The sequence below is a fragment of the Manis javanica genome, chromosome 12 (genome assembly GCF_040802235.1).
Source record: "Manis javanica isolate MJ-LG chromosome 12, MJ_LKY, whole genome shotgun sequence".
NCBI classification, from domain to species: Eukaryota; Metazoa; Chordata; class Mammalia; order Pholidota; family Manidae; genus Manis; species Manis javanica.
This window is the reverse complement of record NC_133167.1, coordinates 7,082,046-7,102,650: the sequence shown is the minus strand read 5'-3', so window position 1 is coordinate 7,102,650 and position 20,605 is coordinate 7,082,046. Positions and strand designations below refer to the sequence as shown.

At 41.7% G+C, this 20,605-nt stretch overlaps 1 protein-coding gene across 5 annotated transcripts in view; it reads left to right on the top strand.

Annotated features, from left to right (window-relative positions):
• The window catches only part of DIS3L2 (DIS3 like 3'-5' exoribonuclease 2), a 369,779-nt gene that overhangs the window by 140,972 nt on the left and 208,202 nt on the right, over nt 1-20,605 (top strand). For all 5 annotated transcript variants that reach the window (XR_012123461.1, XR_012123462.1, XM_073217986.1 and 2 more), the window contains 2 exons: nt 11,342-11,442; nt 15,558-15,805. Coding sequence is in view for 3 of the 5 variants with exons in the window: in XM_073217986.1 (XP_073074087.1) it covers nt 11,342-11,442; nt 15,558-15,805 (349 nt within the window). In the remaining 2 variants the exon portion in view is untranslated. The remainder of the gene's footprint in view (nt 1-11,341; nt 11,443-15,557; nt 15,806-20,605) is intronic.

Below are 20,605 nucleotides of genomic sequence, written 5' to 3'. Positions count from 1 at the left end.
ACTAGTCGCCCTCCTGTTTAAAATCTGAGACCTTTTTCTCCACAGCAGTCAAATAAGATCCATTGCAAAACCTTCAGATCTGCCAGTTTGGCATCAAAAGCAATGACTCATCCATTCTATATAACCTGGCTGGAATGATCCACATTAGTCTGATTTGCATTTAGAGCTAGAGCTTATTACCTTATTAAAGAGAAGCAATTTTCCATCAAAGATGCTTCAAACATTAGCTGTTTATTCTGTTTCCTAGGAGGCCTGATGGATCTCAGAAATGATGCAGTCTATAAAAATCATTAAACTGTTTTCTTTTGCCTGGTAATGATCACTTTGTAGTCTTGCTACTTTTAGATCGCAGCAAATGAATTGATAACAAGGACTGACTCTTGGAGAAGTGGCATTTTAATTCTTTCTCTTTTGCCCAAGCAGTGGGCTGAATCTTACTATCCCCACTGGAGATGTTTAATATAATTAAATATTGCATGTGCCTAAGAGGCTTGGACTATAAGAGAGAGAGATTTTGATAGACTCAAAACATGGCAAAATTTGCCTAGTCTAGCTTCCAGTATTGTAAGGCCAACCTCTACTTAACCCTCTAAGGTAGCTTAGCAGCTTTTTCATTTTTTGAAGTTTCGATAGATAGCTAGCCCTTAAAAGGCAGGTAAAGAAAACACCAGTCTGATTTTAGTAAACACTGTGTTTCTGGATTTGGGATGATCACATTATAGTAAAATGTGAAGATTGGCCCCTTTAAGAAAAACTCATCTGTTGGGAGCACGTAAGTGTGTGTGCCTACATTTTTTGGGCCTTTGGGGAGCCATGAGGCTAAAAGCTAATTAAGCTTTAGTAGAGAGAAATTTTAAAGTAGTTTCTCCTGGGCAAGAGAAAGATTTGGAGCAGAGAGTGCTCAGAGAAAAGCAGGAGAGTGTTGATGATGTGTGATTAATACAGTTCACCGCTGGGAGTGGGAATCAGTGCAAAGCCCCATCTGAGAAGTTGATCCAGCGAGGGACTCAGGTTTGGGCCTGAAAGTCACGCAGTCCAGGGCTCGGCTCCAACTCAGGAACCTGGGGGCATCTGTATGGTCAGTCTGAGGACCAAACCCTGCCACAGTGGGTACCTCTTTGCTTAGTCTCTCACCAGTCGGCAAATTGGAACAATGCAGGAAAATTGGGTAGTGGAGGGATTTGTTTCCTCTTAATGCTTGAGTATTAGCTTCCTTTTCATTCACTTGCTCATCCTGTTACTCTTGATACGTTAAAACCTTCTTTCCCCTCCCTCTGTCTGTGTGTCCACTTTCAGACATTGTTATCATCAAATGGATACTCCCAACCTCTGCTGCCATTTGTAGCACCTCTAACTTGGGTGGAGGACATCATCATCCTTTCAACCCACTGTCTTCCCAAATTTGAAAATCCCAAAACAGAGTTAATTGACGTTTCAGTTTCTTATGACTCAGGCGTACCTCTCAAAAATCATGTTTTCTTTTCCATTCTTACTTCCATCAATCCTGTTTGGATCCTTAAGGTTGTGTGGCACCATGGGAAGAGATGAAGTGTTGGCATTCATAAGACTTACCATTTGAATCCTGTCCTTGCTGCTTCCTAACAGGTAACCATGGGCAAGCCTGTTATTTGATCTTTGTGAGACTCATTTCCCTTACCTCTAAAATTGGCATGATAATACCTGCCTACCTCATTGGATTGTTGGAGAATATTAAATGTGGTGTGTGTGTAAATCACCTACCACACAGTGCCAGGCATGTGTTAGGGTGCTCAGTAACTAGTCCTGTAGTCATTATGAAGGCACAGAGCACAGTGCCTGGCATGTGCAGGGCCCCTGTTTTGGGATGCAGTTGGCATTTGATCCTCCTTGGAACTGTGGAACCCAGCTCTGAGTGTAGTGGGTAGCCTCCACCTCCCGTAGCATTTTTCAATACATGAGTTTGGTGTCTGTGTTTCCAGAGGAAACAAAAGCTATCCCCCTTCCTGGACTCCCTCAGCTACCAGACTTACAAATGGCTTGTGTTTGGACTCATCCCCTCCTCCATTTATTTTGATATTATGAAGCTGGCATCTCCCTGTCTTTGTGCCCAAGGTTCATCATTTCCCCTGGGTTCTAGAACCCATCCCTTCCTGCCCAGGAACTCCTCCCTTTCCTAACTGTGCCCAACCGCACCTTCTTTAGTGATTTCTTCCCATCAGTAATTAACCATGTCCAAGCCTCCCTTATCTTGAAAAAATAAAATAATGAAAACCACCTCGTGATCTCTCTGCCCTCTACAGCTACCACCCTGTATCATTCCACTCCTTCACAGTCAGACTTCTGGAGTCCAGTCCACACCCTCAGCTCTGTGCTTAGCCTCCCACTGAGCTTCCCATGCACGCATTCTGACTTCACTCAGTTTTGTTCTTTAAAATTAGTCTCACTTGGGTTGCCTGTGACCTTGTTAGTCAGGCCACACTGCTGATCATCCCTGTTGAAATGCTTGTTCTTTTTGCTTCTCTGATCCCACATTAGCCTGATTTTTCTCCTACTTCTCTGACTGTGCCCCAGTTTCCTTGCAAACTTTCCTACTTGTGCTTAGATGTTGGTGTTCCTCACTGCATTGACTTAAGCTTGCTTCCTTTCTAACTTTGAACCATCTCTGAGGGAGCCCATCCACTTACTCTCTGCCTTCCCTACACAAGTGGCAGCCTCATCTCCGTCTCCAGCCCAGACCTTTCTCTTGAGCATCAGATCACCTCAGACTCACTGAACTTACACAGCCTCCTGATTGCCCGAGATGCTCCCGCTGTGATGGCTCTTTGCTCATTTGTCTACAGCAGTGATTCTCACCTTGTAGTGTGAATCGGAATCAGAATCAGAATCCCCTGGAGGGCTTGTCCCAACAGATTGCTGGGCTCCACCCCCAGAGTTTCTGAGTCTGTTGGGCTGAGGTAGGGCCTGAGAATTTGCATTTCTAAGAGTTCCCAGGTAATGGTGATGCTGCTGTGAGGAAACTACTTTGAGAACTTGTGTGCTGAAGAAGTGAGACAGAAACCACTCCACATCCAGTTCCCTCCAGCCTTCTAAATATCTCTCTATCCAGAACCCTCCACCCTCTCTGCCGCTAGCCTAGCCTGGTTTACTGCAGTCACCTGCTAACTGTCCTTCCTTTCTCCCGTCTCGCTTCTCTGTGTCTGTTCCCCACACAGCGACCAGGGTGAGCTTCCTAAAGCACAGATCTTGTTAGTCTCCTGACTTCTTTATTCTATAGCTTTCCTTTGCCTTTGGGATAAATCCAAACTTCTTAATGTCGACCTGGCCTCTGCCTGCCTATGTAGCACCATCTCTTAATCCTCTTTGCTTTGCACAGAATGCACCGAGCATACGGAAAATTATGCAATTTAAACATATATTATATAGCAGTTGTTGAGTACTTACTGTTTTCCAGCCACTATAGCACTTTTACCTGCATGAATTTCATTTAATCTTCCCATTAGCCTTATAAGATGTGTTACATTTTGCAGATGAGGAAATGTCCTGTACACCAGTCTTGTCCAGTCAGTTATACACAGGGTAACAGGGTTGGGTTCACTCAAACCTCACTGCAAGAAAACCTCACTGCTAATAATAAGAATAATGACAACAACATTAATAGCATAGAATAATTCTTGTTAATGTACTTTGTGCCAAGGCACTGTATATAAACATAACTCATGTAAACTATTCCTAATTTACAAAGGAGGGAATTTAGAGAGAAGGAGTAACTTGGTTCAGGGCCAGAGGTCCTAGGTTTGAATTTAGGTCTTGTGACTCCAAAGTTCATGTTTTTTAACTACTTTATTATCATCTCTATAAGTGGAAGCAGTGAAATTATATGGAGAGGTGTTCATCACTTGGCATCTTCTAAAACTTAAAATACTTCAAAAATGTCTATTACTGAATCGTAAAGGTTTTGGGAACCTTCCCATCCTCACTGGAGCCCACCCACGTCCGCCTGTCTCTCTTCCAGGTCTCATCATACTGTGATGGGAAGAGTTTGGACTTGGAGTCACACTGGGTTCTGACACCCCCTCTACTAACTGTCTCCTTGGATGGACCCTGGCATTAGTTACTCCGCCTCTTTGAACTGCTGACTATTATTCTCTGAAAATCAGAGTAGTAATACTTCCCTCATGGGGTTGCTGAGAAAACTTAATGTGAGAATACCTGCCTCTTCTCTCTGTCCCTCACGCTTCTGCCTAAACGTAACGCTGGGCACTCTCACAAGTGCCTCCTCACTGTCTCCCTGTTGTGTTTCCTGTGTGGATGGCCACTACCCCTCCCCTGTTCTCACCCCTGTCACTGCTCCCTAACTACCCTATACTGCCACATGTAAAGTATTTCTTACTATATATCCTAGGGGCTTTTTGTTTTTAGTAATGGTGGGCTTTTACTCAGATAAACACTCTCTCACTTGAACAACTAAAAATACTTGGGTTAAGTAAAAAACCTTCTTGGAGCCTCAAACAGCTGACAGGCATTACCTGGTTAGAACTGAAATGGAGGACTCAGCTGACCCTGCAGATCTGATCAGCAGCTGTGGGGGACAGAAAGAAAGCCCAGACTCCTCACAAGAAGCTGAGACCCCAAAGGGCTAAACCATCAGGGTGAGGGCAGATCTGAAATATACCAGCTCTCATGTGGAATTGCAGCCCAGGTTCAAGCTGACTGGATCATCCAAAGGATCTTAAGTCTTGAATTGGTTTAAGGGCTGGTAGTGCCTCCAGTTATCTGGCAAAATCAAGTAGAAATTCTTTCAGAGGGAAGGTTTCTTCACCCTAGGCCTCAAATTATTCAGTGACCAGCTCATAAATATAACCAGGCACCCAAGGAAACCAGACCCCAAGGGAAGAACCATCAGCAACCACATACAACAAAAACAGCCCTTCACAAACATCATCAGGTATTGGAATCATTGCCATCTATAAAAAACTACTATGTTTAAAGAAATAAAAGGTAAGCTTGAAGATATCTGCAAAGAATAGGGAAGTATGAAAAGTGACAAAGCAAATTGGAAAAGAAGCCAAATACAACTTCTAGAAATAAACATAACTATAATGAATTTAAGAACACAGCAGATGAGGAAAAATGTGTATTCTACTAAATAGCTTAAAGAAAAAGCCTCAATGAATAAATTTAACAGAAGATTCGATAAAGCTGAAGAGAAAATTAACATACTGGAAGATGGTAAGAAAAAGTTATCCAGAGAGACATGGAGAGATAAATAGAAAATGCAGAGGGAAAAGGGTAAAAGATATGGATAATAGAGCAAGAAGGTCTCAAGAAGTCCTACAAGGAGAGGAGAGAAAAAATGTGAAATTTGAAGATAAGGCTAAGATTTTCCATAACAGTTGAGGCCCAAACCACATATTTAAGAAGACCAATGATTGCAAGTAGAATTAAAAAAGAAAATCTAAACTTAGATACATCAAGATAAAACTACAGAAACCAAAGGCAAAGAATAAATCTTAAAATCAGCTGTAGAAAAGATTTTCTACCAAGGAACAATAGACTGAGCATTCACTTCTCAGATATAATTCTGAGCATGTTATTCTCAAAATTTTCAATGGTTTTTCATCTCAAAAATATAAAATACATACTTTTCGGCATGTGATATGAGGCCTTTGGTGGTCTAATCCCTATAACTTGTCTAGACAAATAGAACCTTCTTCCTCCTCGGTGTTCTCTTGATTGTGTGCCTTTGCACATGCTCTTCTCCCTTCTGGAATGCTCCCCATGCCCATCCATCTGGCTAGTTCCTGTTCTGCCTTCTCATTTTCAGCTCGGGGGGTCACTGTCAAACTGCCCGGCTCTCTTCTCACTGCCTGTGGGCACAGTGTTTGTTGCCAGCTATCACGAACACCATGTACTTTCAATATCTGTTTGCATCTTGTCACATTCCTAGCACATGAGCTTTCTGAGGATAGTCAGGGTCATTTAGTGACTGATCCTCCATAGGTATTCAGGACCTTCACTGGGTTAACTCCAGCATTTCAGGGGGTCCCATGGCCGCTTAAGCAATATCTTGATGTAGACTTTCCTGATTTTTCCCATAATGCTCTGATTCTTGCTGGTGTGGAGAACAGGTAACCAGTCGGTACCAGGATCCCTGTATGCTGTTGATTGGCTCTGCCCCTTCATTACTCCCATTTCTTTGGTGAAACTGAAATAACAATACCTACTCTGCCCATAGTTGTGGTGTGGATCAAATGAGGTAATGGACATGAAAACACTGAAATTCTTATACCATACAATTTCATTTAGCTTTATTTCAGAGTGAGACTTGCTTGGGCTGGGGATTTGGGGAAGCAGGAAACTCACTGGTGCCCCTGAGTCTTGGCCCTCGCAAGAGCTGGTCCTCGAATGGTCATCATCACTATGTCTGGCAAACTGGCAGCCTAGCAAATGATGATAACATGACTGTTACCTTGCCTCATGAGAATTTGTGTCATTTCTACATTTCAGTGAGGAGAGGAGCCCATAAAATAAGTTTTCCTGGTTGGTTGATTTTAAGAGGTCTGAAGGGAAATATTTTCTTTATGAAATATATTACAGATGTCATTGAGTTCTTGTTGGAAATTATAAATTTCTACAGCCCTTCATTCAGAGATGGAAAAAGATTGGGTCTGTCAGTGTTTGTCACCCTTTTAATTGGATAAATTGGAGCACATTTTTGCCCAAATCCTTTTTTCTGCACATTCCCCACCGAGCGTCACAGTGTAGTCATTTGGAAACATTTTGGTGTATTTGTAAAGTGTTAAAAATCTTCCGACTGTCAGTTTGTTTTTTATATATGAGAAGATGAAATCAGAATCATTTTTCTTATCAAAATGAGGTGTTGGGTTTGCACTTGTTATGTCAGTGGCAGTGCCAACCCCAGCAAACCACGGCATTTTACTTTTTAAATGTTTAAAATAGAAATAGAAGTTTCAGTAATCTGTAGGAAGAGATTAAGATTTCACTGGACTTTTCTTCCTAAAGTGTTCCTTGGGCAATATAATATAAACAGTTGCTTATATTAGAAGTGTATCTATTTTTTTTTTTTACAAAATCCTCTCTTTTAGATGAAGAAACTTGGTAGTCACTGCTTTCTAGAATTCTTGGAACTAGAAGGGACCACAGCTCTGCCTCCAATATGTCAAACAGAAGACTGTGGGGACAAATAACCTTTATCCTTGTTAAGGACTGTCATCTATTCTAGTACTTTCATCATGGACTTTTATTGATCTGTCAATCAAAAACTTTTAAAATTTAAGCCAATTTTTTGTAGTCTAACTAAGTGGTTCATAGTGATGGAAACACACTTGACAGCACCCTTCTCAGAAATACGTCTCAAATCTTGCCTCATCTTAGTCTCACTGCTGCTTTCTTAATTCTGATTCTGATTGTGTCTTGCCTGGACTGCAACCCCAGCTTTTTAAGGTCTCTGCTACTGCCAGATTCATAGCCCTGAAAAGTATGTGTCCCTTTCCTTTATAATGCTCCATAGGATAGTGTTTAAGCTTGTCAGTCTCATCATCTAGACCTGTATATTAAAAAGTATATTCTATTGAGAATAACATTAAATCCTAAAATATCAATGCCTTAAATAAAAAAGAAGTTTACTTCTATCTCACATAAAACTAAACAGAGGGAGGCAGGCCAGGGCTTATAGGTTACTTCCTAGTTTTCAACTCTTTGTGTCGTGCTGCTCTGCACAGTAGGAAGCCCCCTTGTCCTGTGGCCTCCAGATCCGAGATGAGTGCTTGAGATCCAGCTATCAAACCCACATTCCAGATGGCGAGAAGGAAGAATGAAAGAGGGCTGGGCCTCTGTCCTGTAAGGACACTCCCTAGAAGTCACTTACAACTCTTTAACCTGTATCTTATTGGCTAAAACTTAGACATATAAGCATGCTTAGTTGTAAGGAGGCTAGGAATGTAGACTTTTAACTAGTATACCCAGTTAAAAATTTGAGTTCTTATTACTAGGAAAGAAGAGGAGAGATAATTGGGCAGTAACTAGAATCTCTGCCATGGGATCTGTCCACCCTTACGGAGCCTTGATTCTTTCCCTATCCCAGCCCCTTCCTGCCTACCTGTGTCCTCAACCTTCTGGTAGCTACAGTGAATTCCTTACTAACCCTTTACCATGTCACGACAGGTCTGGGCCTTTGCAGAGTGCCAGACTTTACTGGGAATGCTCTTTACATTCCTTCTCTATCTTCACAACATCTATACATCCTTTAGAACCCAAGTCACTTCCTCAGTGAATTGTTCTCCTTAACAGCACATTACTACTTTCTTGAGTACGTAGCGGTGGAAGAGCTTCATGAACTTAGTAGTTGAACACACTTGGGTTTGAATCTCTTCTCAGCAGCATGGGCTGGAAAGTACAGATATGAAAGTTCTCAGCACATAAATTATATTTAGAGCCACAGCCCAGATCTGCCTTTATGAGTTCCAGACCTTCATGTTGAACTGCTTACTCAGGTTCACCATGTGAAGGTTTTCATGTTGGCCTCTTAAATAGAACCACCTCAGAAATAGAGCTCTTGATTTTCACCTCCTTCAGTCTTCTCTGTGCCAACAATGATTCCTCCATCAACCACCTGCAGAAGTTGGAAAGCTGTAAATAATCCTTCACTTCTCATATCTAGTAATCCCTAAACTCTCATATCTGAGTACCCCCAAAGTCTATTAGTTCAACTCCAAGATACATCCTGAGTTGATCCTGTTAGTTCCGTCTCCAGGGCCTGCATTGCTGCATTATCCTCTTACGTCCAGACTACTGCAGTAGCTGTTAACTCCCTACATCCCCTTGCAGCCTGCTGTAAACTCCCCTTGGGCAATGTTACTTTCTCCTTCAAAATCCCAGGTCAGCTTCCCACTGTATTTGAGATTCTTAAATCCTAGGAGGCTCCACCTAACTTTACTCCTGTCCCCTCGTTCTCACCAGTTGCCCCGCCTGTCCTTGCTCACTGCGCTCCAGCTGTATGTCTTCTTTCTGCGGCTTGATTGTGCCAAGAACTTTGCACCACTGCATCTTCCCAAATGTTATTCCCTACCTGGGGTCTTTTGTCCCCTTTTGCACTCTTGCACATACCATCCTTACATCTCAGCTTAAATGTCATTTCCACACAGGGCCTTTCCCTGACCTCTTATTAAATCTAAATAATATATTCTCTCAGCCTCCTCCTTGGGACTGTTCTTTTCTTCTTAGCATTTATCACAATTTATAGCTTTATATGTACTGAGTAATTATTTATTGAATATCACTCCCATATTAAAATATATATGCCATAAGGGCTGGGACCATGTTTCTCTTATTCACCACTAAATTTTCAATGCCTGGTTCTAAAAAAAATACACATGGAATAAATGACTAAATAAATGATTTTGTGACTCAACAGTGTGGTGGATTCTCTCATTAAATTGACAACTTTGCTATTCAGTATGGCGGGACGTCATTGTTGGAAACCTATTAAGATGATTCACCTTTCTTACCTGGTATTGTGTTTTTTCACATTCCTTTAACATCTTTGATGCTTACCTACAGAGCAATAAACTTCAGTTTAATTTATTAGAATGTGTCTTTGAACACAGCCTTATTTCTGCCAGGATCTCTCTATGAACACAGAACCCGAAAAGGTCATATTCAGGTGTGGTATCTGACAATCATGACTGGGCCCACTTCCATGGCTTGCCCTCTTTCTTTGGAAGGCAGCTATGCTCACCACTATACCACCAACGCACCCCCTCTTTCTTTGGATGGCATAACTTTGGAACAGAAGACTTGTTTGGTGTTAGGATGGAATCTAAAGCAATAGTACTTGAAAGTGGGGCCACAAGTGCCTGTCACAGAAAGCTGCATGCCCAGGATTTCGGCTGCCTTGGAAATACCCTCACTGCTATCTCTTCACTGCCGGCTCTTGAGATAAAAAACTCAGATATCAGGTATCTAGCTAGAGTATACTAATAATTCTAGCCTCCTAATCTTTTCTGAATTACCGTGTTCTGCAGAACACATTGGCAAGATATGTTATGGAATAGATCAGCGTGTTTCTGTTTTTTTTTTCTCCCTGAGAGTATAAAAGATGTTCTGGAAGCAGCTGATGATTTTGGAATTCTGAAATGTCTAAAATAAAAGATGAATTTGGATGATGACCCTCTTTTACTGACAGACAGGGTGATCAACAATGGGAAAGTTTTTGTTTTTTCTTTTTGGAAAACAGTGAGATTCTACTTTCAGTGGGAACTATGGTAGGTATATTTCATTATAGATGGAAAAGCAATGAGTTGACCATTCTTAAGCCCCAGTACATCCAATCATGTCAGTGTTTCTAGAGTATGCCCAGAATGGTAAAAGTTGGCTTAAAGCTGAGCTTTTGCAATGAGGCAACCAGTTTTGAAAAGAATTTATTTTTTAAATTTATTTTGGCTTTGGTAATGTCAAAATGATGATAAGTACAAGTCTTTCTTAGTTATCTAAGTGGGAGTGGGTCCCACGTGAATTGGCTATGACCGCTAGTATCCAGAAACTCCAGTATAAGATGGGTAAGAATATTTTGTGGAAGAAATCTAATGTAACACATGAAAATAAAAAATATTAAATGTTCAGAAGTGTGTAATTTGCTGCTTCATGGGTAGTTTTAATACTTCTGGTTCAGAGCCTAAACCTCTCTTTATTGGGGAGATGTGGTTTCAATTTTTTGGGTGAATGTGTATTTTATAAGTTTTTTAAGAAAGAAAATTAAACATTAAGAGACTTTTAAATACTTTACTCTTTATATAATGTCACCAAGAAAAGCCAGGAAAATCAGCATTGGCTTATTTATTTATTTGATAAACATAATCTATTTTCCACCATTTTGTTTATTATGGTTGATACCACAGTACTTTTAAAAGTTAACTTTTATTTTGATTTTGTTTTACTTCAACAGATGTGCATAATAAATTAACCTATCTCGATTCCTCATTATGGGCTGTGGCAGTATTTGACATTCAGTGTTTTGGGCATTTTGACTCATAGGCAATTTAGTTCGATTCATGTAGTTTGATGCTCTCCACTTGTATGATGCTTAACATCTTAATAACACTAAGTGGGTGGAAGGTGGCCTGCTGCGTGTGAGCATTAATACAAGTTGGTGATGTGTGATTGACCTTAGCCAAGTCACCTAACCACTGCGGGCCTGGGTTTCCTTTTCTGTAACATGAGTAGTTTGGAGTAAACGGTATCCAAGAATCCTTGCAGCTCTGAATTTAAAAATCCTGAGTCTTCATGCCTAATATATATGTGTCTAACCGATTCCTCCTCTTCTTTTTCTCTCTTTTTAATTAAGGAAAAGTGGATGCGGATGCACCAGTTAAAAAAGATGAGAACACCTGCGTGTCTCAGGACACAAGAGCATCATCAGAGAAGTTGCTGCAAAGATCAGCAAAGGTCATTGTCTACAGATTTTCTCCACTTGTCTAAGTGGCTGTCACCTGAACTACCTGTCAGAGGTCTCTCATGTCGTTCAGTTAGAGCTGTGGCTGGTCAGTTAATTAGAAAATCCAGTGGAAGCAGGGAATCATAAAAATGGATCTTATTTATAAAGTTAAGCATACATATATATTCATTTGCCCACCTTTAGATAAAGGGCCAAGGTCTTTTCTTTGCATGTGGGTGTATTTATTTAAGTTCTGCATCATCTTTTTCTGCTTAAACTGCACTTGTAAAATGTTATCTGTGACTTCGAGTTTGGGTTATTTGAAGAGGAATGAGCGCTTAGACAGTGGCGAAGCAATATGAACATAGGTGGACGCCTTGTAGATTTTTGCTCCATTTTTTTTATTGTTGTTATACCCATTTCCATGCTTTTGTATCCCATTTTTGTTTTTTAATTATTTATGCTAGTGGCATATTCAGATATGCGAACACAGCGGACCCTAGCCATGCAAATAGCTCCTGGTGGAAGAGGTGCTGCAAGGACAGAGTGAAGGGGTGTGAGAGCGGAGGCGTCTGTCAGCATGTTGCCTGGGAATGCATTGGGCCACCCAGTCTAGCAAGCTGGTTAGGAGCATTATCACCTGGGCGTTGACATGAGAAGTTTCTAACTTCTATTACATGTATGTTACCCCCAATTGTCCATCCAGTTATCTAGATATTTAATAAGCATCTTGAATCCTAACCATATACCAGGCAACATGCGAGGTGTGGAAGATTATAATGAATGGAAAGCCTGTGAGCTGAATCTGACTCAGAAACTTGTGTTTTGTTTGACCTGGGCAAAATGTAAAATTTTTAATTAGTAGCTTACCTTAAATTAAAAAAAAAGGAACTGTTTAAGTTAAAAATTCAGACTTACGGCTTTTGACAAAACAAAACATCCAGCAACATGGGGCCAGAGTCTTAAATGACTTTAGTCAGAGTTGAATAGAGGCAACGCCCTCTGTAGAGGGAACTTGTGTACTGCAGTCTGCTACTGCCCCCAACCGTGCCGTCTGCCTTGTTGGTGTTGGAGGTTTTTGTTTTTGATAGCTTCTTAATGAATTCAATCTAAAATTACAAGGCGAAACTGCACTTGTAGGCTGTGGTAAAGCCATTTCTATGACAACTAACATGTGAGTCACAAGTAATGTAAAGCTGTGTTTTACATTTAAACTGTTAAATATCAAAACAAGAAGCAAGGACTTCTGGTTCAGCCAAGAAGGCGTAGACTCATTTGTCCTTGCTTCTTTGTCCACTAAGTACAACTATAAACCTGTCAGGAGAACAGGAGACACCCATAAAAAAATACTGAAAGGTAAGAAGAGGCAAGCAAACTAGTTAGGGACCCCAGGACTAGAGGAACAGCATAGCAGCGGGAGACTTTACAACCCTCCCACCAACAGATGTGGTTCCAGGCTCAGTGTTTCTGGATCCTAACCTAGCAATAGAAGGGGCCCAGGCAGACTCAGTCCTAACAGGAGTCCCTCCCACAATGCCTGGCAGTCCCGGCAGCACCTGCAAGAGGGATTGACTGGGAGCCCTGCTGATGATAAGTGGCCACACCTGAGATTCCTCTCTTCACCAAGAAGTAGTAGGCATCTGGGTGGCTCTGACAATGGGGATCCCACCAAAGAAGTGGCTCAGCCCCCAAAGCCTCTTTGTTCTTATGAGCCTGAGACTCCTCTCCTCTATCCAGATGTAGCAAACAGCTGGGGAATACTAGTTAGAGGGATCCTGCCACAGCCAGCAGCCCAGCATGGGAAGCTCCTTTGTCCTCACAGGCATGAGCCTTCCCCCACCAGCCCCAGAAACATCTGGCAACTAGGAGACACCAGTAGGGGGGATCCTACCACAACAGGTATTTGGTACAGTAAAGCTTCTTACCCTCACGGGCTTGAGACACCCCTCTCCCACTCAGAGGTGCTGGGTACCCATTAAAGGGGGGCCTACTACAACAATAAAAAATAGGGAAGTTTTGTCTCTGCACAGACATGGATTAGGATTTGTTCCTCATTTACTAGTGAGACCTGGTGGCCGACCTGAGGACATTCCTACTACACCCTCAGGTAGTTCCAGCAGAGACCAGCAGGAGCCCACAGTGGCACCATGTCAACCAAATGTATCAAACTAGTGCAAACACTGTGAAAATTAAATTGTCATTGGAACTATAACCCACAAAAGCCATCCAGGGTCTACATACTAAACCTATACAAAGTGACTGCATTCTAAAAGACAAGATTTAAAATAGATTCAAAAGACTCCTTGAGTCTCCTAACACAGTAGCCAAAAAGCCAGGAGATGACAGAAAATCACCCATCATACCAATAACCTGGGAAATCACCACTTGAGTGATGAAAGACAATGAAACTGATGCCAACACCAAGATGTTACAAATATCTGACAGTAGTTTTAAAAGTCATCATAAATATGCTTCAACAAGCAATTAAAAATTCTCTTGAAACAAATGAAAAAATAGAAAATTTTAGGAAAGAAACAGAAATTACAAAGAAAAGAAATGGAAATAATGGAACCAAAAAAATAAATAAATAAAATACTTGCTGGACGGTCTCACTAGTAGAGTAGCAGTGACTCAGTGTAGAACTGGTTAACTGGAGGACAGCTCAATAGGATTTACCCAATTTGAACACAGAGAAAATAGACTGAAAAAATGGGCAGTGCCTCAACATTCAATAACTGGAGTATCAGACAGAGAGAGTGGGGCTTAAAGAATAGATTCTGCTGACTTGGAACAAATAAATTACCTGAGATTTTGAGGTCGTGGCAACAGTGACATAACATTAATGTGTAATGGTACCCATCTGTCTAACTGATTCTTTTCTTTGCTGGTGGACTCTTCTTTCCTGTCTAATTGATTTTCTTCTTTGCTGGTGGACTCAATAGCTTGTGTTTAAGGCTAGAGAATTTTGGTGGCTGAATTGTTCCAGAATTGAGGATTTTTTAGAGTGGGTGTAATGGAAGGATAAGGGGGGAGTGAGGCATTTGATGAGATAGGTAAGAGGACTTGAAATGATGGAACATGGTGTCTCTTGGAGTTAGGAAAGGATTCAGGGCTAAGAAGCAGCTAATAGACATAGAGAACAAGCAAGGGTCAAGGCACTAGTCATCTTGATGAGGTGAAAAAGTCCATGGAGGGGCACAGGAGCATACAGGGCTGGAGGATGGGTCAGTCTGTGGTGACTGGGATTGGACCACTTCCAGATGATGCTGAGGTGTGGCCATAAGGTTGAGTTGCTGAAATTGAATGGAAGTGAAGGCCATTGGCATGAAAGAGAGGAACTGTAGAGATAAGATGTTGGCTGAGTCCTTCACCTGGATGAAGCTGGGAGAGGCTGACTGTAAGCCAGATATCACAGAGTCCTTGTGACAGACAAGCACATGCAAGGAGAGAGTAGAGGATTCCTGAAAGAGGGCACAACAGTTGGTTCAAAATAGAATGGTCCTTTCTAAGGAGGAAAGAAAGCTAGGAAGAAAATAGAGCAGATAATGGGACTGCAATGGGGTGAGAAGAAGGTGCTGTAATGCACTTCCTATGGGGCAGTGGCCAGGAGCACCTGAGGCATGTTAACTGGTTTGGAGGTTCTCAGTAGGTAGGCTGAACCCTCCACATGGAGTCAGAGCAGCAGCCACCTCAACAGCAGTCTCCACCTTTGCTCAGGGAACTAAGTAGAACGTTGGCAAATAATTCTGATGAAGGGGGTGGAACATGTGAGGTACTGGCATAGTTCACGTGAGAAAAATGTAATGCAGAACAAATACCTGGTTCCAGCTTCCCGCTGGAATCTTACTCACCTCCTTAAGACATAGGTCTTGGTTATAAAAGCACTTTTGTCTAATTCATCCATTTATTGCATAGTTTTCCTGGGATAGATGTGCTCTTTGAGTACTTAAGTTGTTGGATTACTTTAGTGTAGATCACTTAGTCACAGAGCATCAGTGAGAGGCACTTCATTTGAGCCTAAAGATACTGCAGGACTCGGCTAGCTGGCCAGATATCCTGCTGACTTCTCCAGCTGTTACCCAGTCCTGTAGATAAACAACACTGACTCCGTCTTTGGTGTTTTCAGGTGGTTTACATCTTGGAGAAAAAACATTCCCGAGCAGCAACTGGCTTTCTCAAACTCTTGACTGATAAGAACAGTGAACTGTTTAGGAAATATGCCCTGTTTTCTCCCTCGGACCACCGAGTGCCTAGAATTTATGTGCCTCTCAAGGACTGTCCCCAGGACTTTGTGACCCGGCCTAAAGATTATGCCAACACACTGTTCATCTGCCGCATCGTGGACTGGAAGGAGGACAGCAATTTTGCACTGGGGTAGGTGATCTCTGGCAAGAAAAATCACAGATCCCAGTCAGAACTCAGTTTAGGTGGCCTCCTAGGTCAATGTTTTTGTATATTTTAATTATTATTTCTTTATTAAAGCATAAGTACTTGGCATATTTTGGTCTTGGTTCTTCAGATATTGCCCTTAGCTACCTACCACCTCAACCAGTCACCTATAGTCCCCTTTTCATTTAATTACTAGGCAGTAAACTGTTTTTGTTTTTGATTTTTGGCCACAAAATATAAGCTCATTCTAAGCCTTTACTTATTTTCTGTTATGTCATGAATGCCTGTTCGTACTTGAGAACTGCAAAAAATGTATTGCATCAAACAATCAGACCCCCCTTTTCACCTGCTAGTGTTAAAATATGCAAATTCTGGGCATAGTCAGGGGATCCAGTTTCCCATGCTTTCAAATATGAATATGAAGGTATGTTTGAGTAACATGCTTTTTGGTATTGGTCTCACTTGTGGCATTAAAAATTGAATCAACCTACTATAAACAGGAAGAGGATACCGTGTTTTTAAGGAAGCTGTCAGAAACCAGTCTAACTTAAACATAGATTATGTAGTCACAGAGCATCCTGGATAGCTACTTCATTTTGATCTGAAGAAACTGTTCGACCCAGCTGTTTGATCAAATGCTTTGCCTATTTTCTTCTTGCAACTGGTATTCATTTTGAAAGAAAAGCAATATTAAATTTTAGCTCTATCTTCAGCCCTTTGCTATGGATGGTGTTTGATTTACGCTTCACACAAAATGAAAATAAAAGCTTGCAAGCTGGAAAAGTTCGTTCTGACCCTTTTAGACCAGTTTGGTGACTTGCTTGTTGGTCACCTAGCTTGTACAGGATGGGCCCTCCTGGGAATGTTCTATGGTTCTGAGTGCCAACCCTGAAAGGATGGCCACACTGTGCTGATTTTGTCAGGTTTATTCCATACTTAGCTTCTTATGCCATGCAAAGTAAGCCAGATGAAGCCTGTCTGTCATACCTTATGCAATTTCAGAAACACTGCCCTGTGCCGTTTTTTTCAGCAAAAGGAAGGTCAGTGTGATTCATATGATTCCAAGCCACTCAGGGAACACTTGCACTTTCCTTTTTGCTCTCAAGTGCTGTGATTGCAATGTCATCATCTTTAAGCCTAACTCATTATCCCAAAGTGACGTCAACCCCTTGAGCCCTAAATAGTCCTTCTCTGAGGCTTGCCAGTTTCTCACCATTAACTCAAAAGGCCTGTGCCACCTGGCTCCTGTTGATTGTGCCTGCCACTCTCTGCTTGGCAGTGAAAAGGAAAGACTTTCACATCAAAGCAGGAAATCCAGCCTTGTCTTTTATCTGCCCTTCTGTCCTGTTCCATTGTGTATGCTTGATTGGACTACTTGCTTAGTTTTCCAGTTGTAAGGGTGTAGTTAGGAAATATTCATGGCATGAGTTGCTCTTATTGCTCCAGTGGTCTTGCAGGTTCCTTTTTTACAACTGAGCCATTACTTCATCAGGAACTCTTTTCTTGTGGGTAGAATACAGTTATCAGAAAAAGAGTCAGGCCTTTGAAGCAGTACAGGTTTCCACTGAATCTAAAGAGAGAATATTTGAAAATAATAACCATATATTAATCATCTACTTTTCAAAATACAAAAAAAGAAGATTCTGATGCTTAGATGGAAAACTGCACTGCCATTTTCTCTACCTTCTTATAAATACATTAAAAATTGTCTTTTATGGAAATATGCCTTTTAAAATCATTGTGAAAAAGAAAATGTATCTTAAATGAAATGTGGCCGGTTTTCATGATGAAGTTCTCAGGAGCTGTGTGCCTCGTGAGGGGTGTGGATTGCAGCTGTTGAGCTTGTTGGTGGTCGCCTTGCCATTTCGTTCTGGCTATCAGTTACTGATCTTTAGGAACTGAGGTCACCGTTCCCCAATTGGAACATGCTGTGCTGTGACTGCGTGGGTTTCCCCGTCTCCTCTCGGCCAGGTTTTGACCAGGAGCGTGAAGGTAGTACTTGTTCTGGGTGTGTTTGTGGTTAGCTTTCACACAAACTATGCCTAAGAACCAAGTTTAGCCAAAGTGGCTTCCTTCTGAATTTCTTCCCTGCCCCTACATTCCACTCTTCAAAGTATTGAACTTCTGCCTGTGTAATTGCTACTAATTATTCAAGTCCAGAGTCATTTACTTCTTTTGTAGTTAAATTCAGTTCACCAGTCCGATGTTGATCAACTCTGTGTAAGTCACTTTGCTACATTACATGAGAACACAAACGCTAACAAGCAGTGGTTTCTTTTTTTCTTTTTTATTAAGGTATTATTGATATACACTCTTATGAAGGATTCACATGAAAAAACAATGTGGTTACTACATTCACCCACATTATCGAGCTCCCTCCCCCAATACCCCATTGCAGTCACTGCCCATCAGCAGAGTAAGATGCCACAGATCCAAGCAGTGGTTTATTTGTTCAAAGAAATTACACCCAAATGCAGAAGGACTTGTACATAACTGTCAGAGGATTAGTTTTATTCTAGGAATTGGAATCCTACTTGAGCTAATTTCGATAAAATTGGTGATTTATAAAAGAAACTGTTGGTTCTCTTAAAACCCAGGGCAGGAAATGGAGGCAGGTCTTACGAGGAACTCAGAACTAACAAGGCAGCAAAGGAATCACAGTCTCTCTCTTAATCACCCTGACAAGTCCAGCCACCACGTGGTATCTTTTTTCTGCCCCTTTCTGTACAAGAGCTGTGTTCTGCTTCTCTCCGTATAGCAGCCATCTCCCTGCTCGACAGCATGCACGGTCCCGGAATGGCACTGCCAGCCCTCTGCAGGACACATACTGAAGTCTAGGTCACAGTACAGAATCTCTGGGGCAGGAAATCTTACATGTCTAGCTTAAGATAGTTGTTTGTCCTGGTCAGTAGTTTTAGGGCAGAGGTAGGGGCCCAAGGTCTCCTGACCTTCTGCCCAATTAGCAGGGCCTGTGGTACTTGACTCTCTGGGACAGAGGGCAGACAAAGCACGCAGATTGGATTGCCTCTCTTTAAGCTGTGACTAGAGTAGGAAGCAGGATGTTGTAAGTTCTTCTGTGGGAATGAAATAATTGTCTAGAATTTTAAAGGAGGAAAATCCAGGATTGATTTTTAGAGAATGGAACCTCTTTGCTAAAAGTTCACTCAGATGGAGAGTCCAGAGGGGATGGGAGGGAACATGAGTGGAAACAAGCAGCCTTAGCAGGCTGCTACTCTAAGACTGAGATGGGGGGAACCAGAAGTCAAGGGGTTGCAGTGAAGGAGACTAAAGGGAAGAAAGGAGTCTGGTGGTGAGGAAGACGAATGTTCCCAGACATGATGACTGACTAGCAGTGGGGCCTGAAGGTGGACAGAATCTTGGATGACCTTTCAGGCCTCCGACTTAGGTGACTGGGTAGATGGTGATGGCATTTAACGGTAATTTACTGAGAGTAGTCTCGGCTCCCACCATTCCTTCTCTTATGCCTCGTTGCTTGCCATTTCCCAGGCTGACTGTGTTTGTCCAGAGCTCCAAACTTTTGCACTCTACCCTTCCTTTCCCATCACTGGCTTTCTCCTCTCCCAATGTTGTTTAATGAAATACTCAACTTTTAAACTTAACTCAGTTGTCAACTAGGAAAATGGCTCCCTGACTTGGAGTCCTCCCTCTTGGGTGCTCCCATCATTTCTGATAATACCGTTATTGTAGCTTTCATCTGTTTGTATTTTGTAAGTGCCTATGTAAGTTTTTTGCTTGGCTGTGAGCTCCTTTAGGACAAGGATACTCAGTGAATGTTTGCTGGCTGGTCAGATGGGTATATGAAAATGATTTGATGACCCTGAGGTCTTCAGCCAGGTTGAGTAGGAGATGTACCATAAATCAGGCTAGAAAACACAGGCGGAGTTTGGAACAGAAAATGGTGAGAACCAAAGTTCTGATTTCAAAGTCAACACTTGATAACACAGTACAGCCAATATGTAAATTCACATGGAGAACCCCAAATGCAGAATTTTTTATAAAAAGATTAAATAGAATGTACATATTAATAGGATAAATAATTTCAGTTTGGAATTTGGAATTGGAATTTGGAAGGGGCCTTAAGGAGCCCTCAATCTTGGGGCCCTCTGTTGTATAAGCATTGCTTCTCTGGCACCCCCATTGGCACTTTGGTGCCTCCGGTCAAGGGGAGCCCAAAAAGGGTTAACAGTGCTGGAGACCGCTTGTTGTTGGAAAGTCATATTTCATCTTGTTCTTAGATAACTTTCATCTTTTCATGAGAGGACTCGAGCCATTTTCATCTCAGTATACGACACCTGCCACAGTTTCACGCTCTTGGTCCTGCACTGCTATCAAAGACCTAAGGTGATCGGTCTGCTCTTAGTGAGCCCTCGCTGGTTTTTAGGGATCACTGCTTTTCGTTATGTACCATATCATAGCTAATACTTGTACTATTTAGTATTAAATATTTGGTATCTCTTCCAGGATACTTAAAAAGCCATGTTGGCTTCCTTGCTGGAAAGATTTGTAATTATATAATCAGAGTTACTGTTTTAAGAGCTTCCCAACTCTCTTAAATCATCTTTCCCTTTAGAACCTCACGCAGTGGGATTCGTGCCTGTGTTTGCTTAGACCTTTGTGAAATCTGCTGTCCTAAAGTCTAGAGTTTACAGTCGCAGCTTTCCCTTCCAGGATCTCATGAGCATGAAGATACCATGGTCACAGTCTCCTAGATTTGTCATGGGGTCTTCTTCTCAAATATTTAAAGATAAATCTTGAAGAAAATGG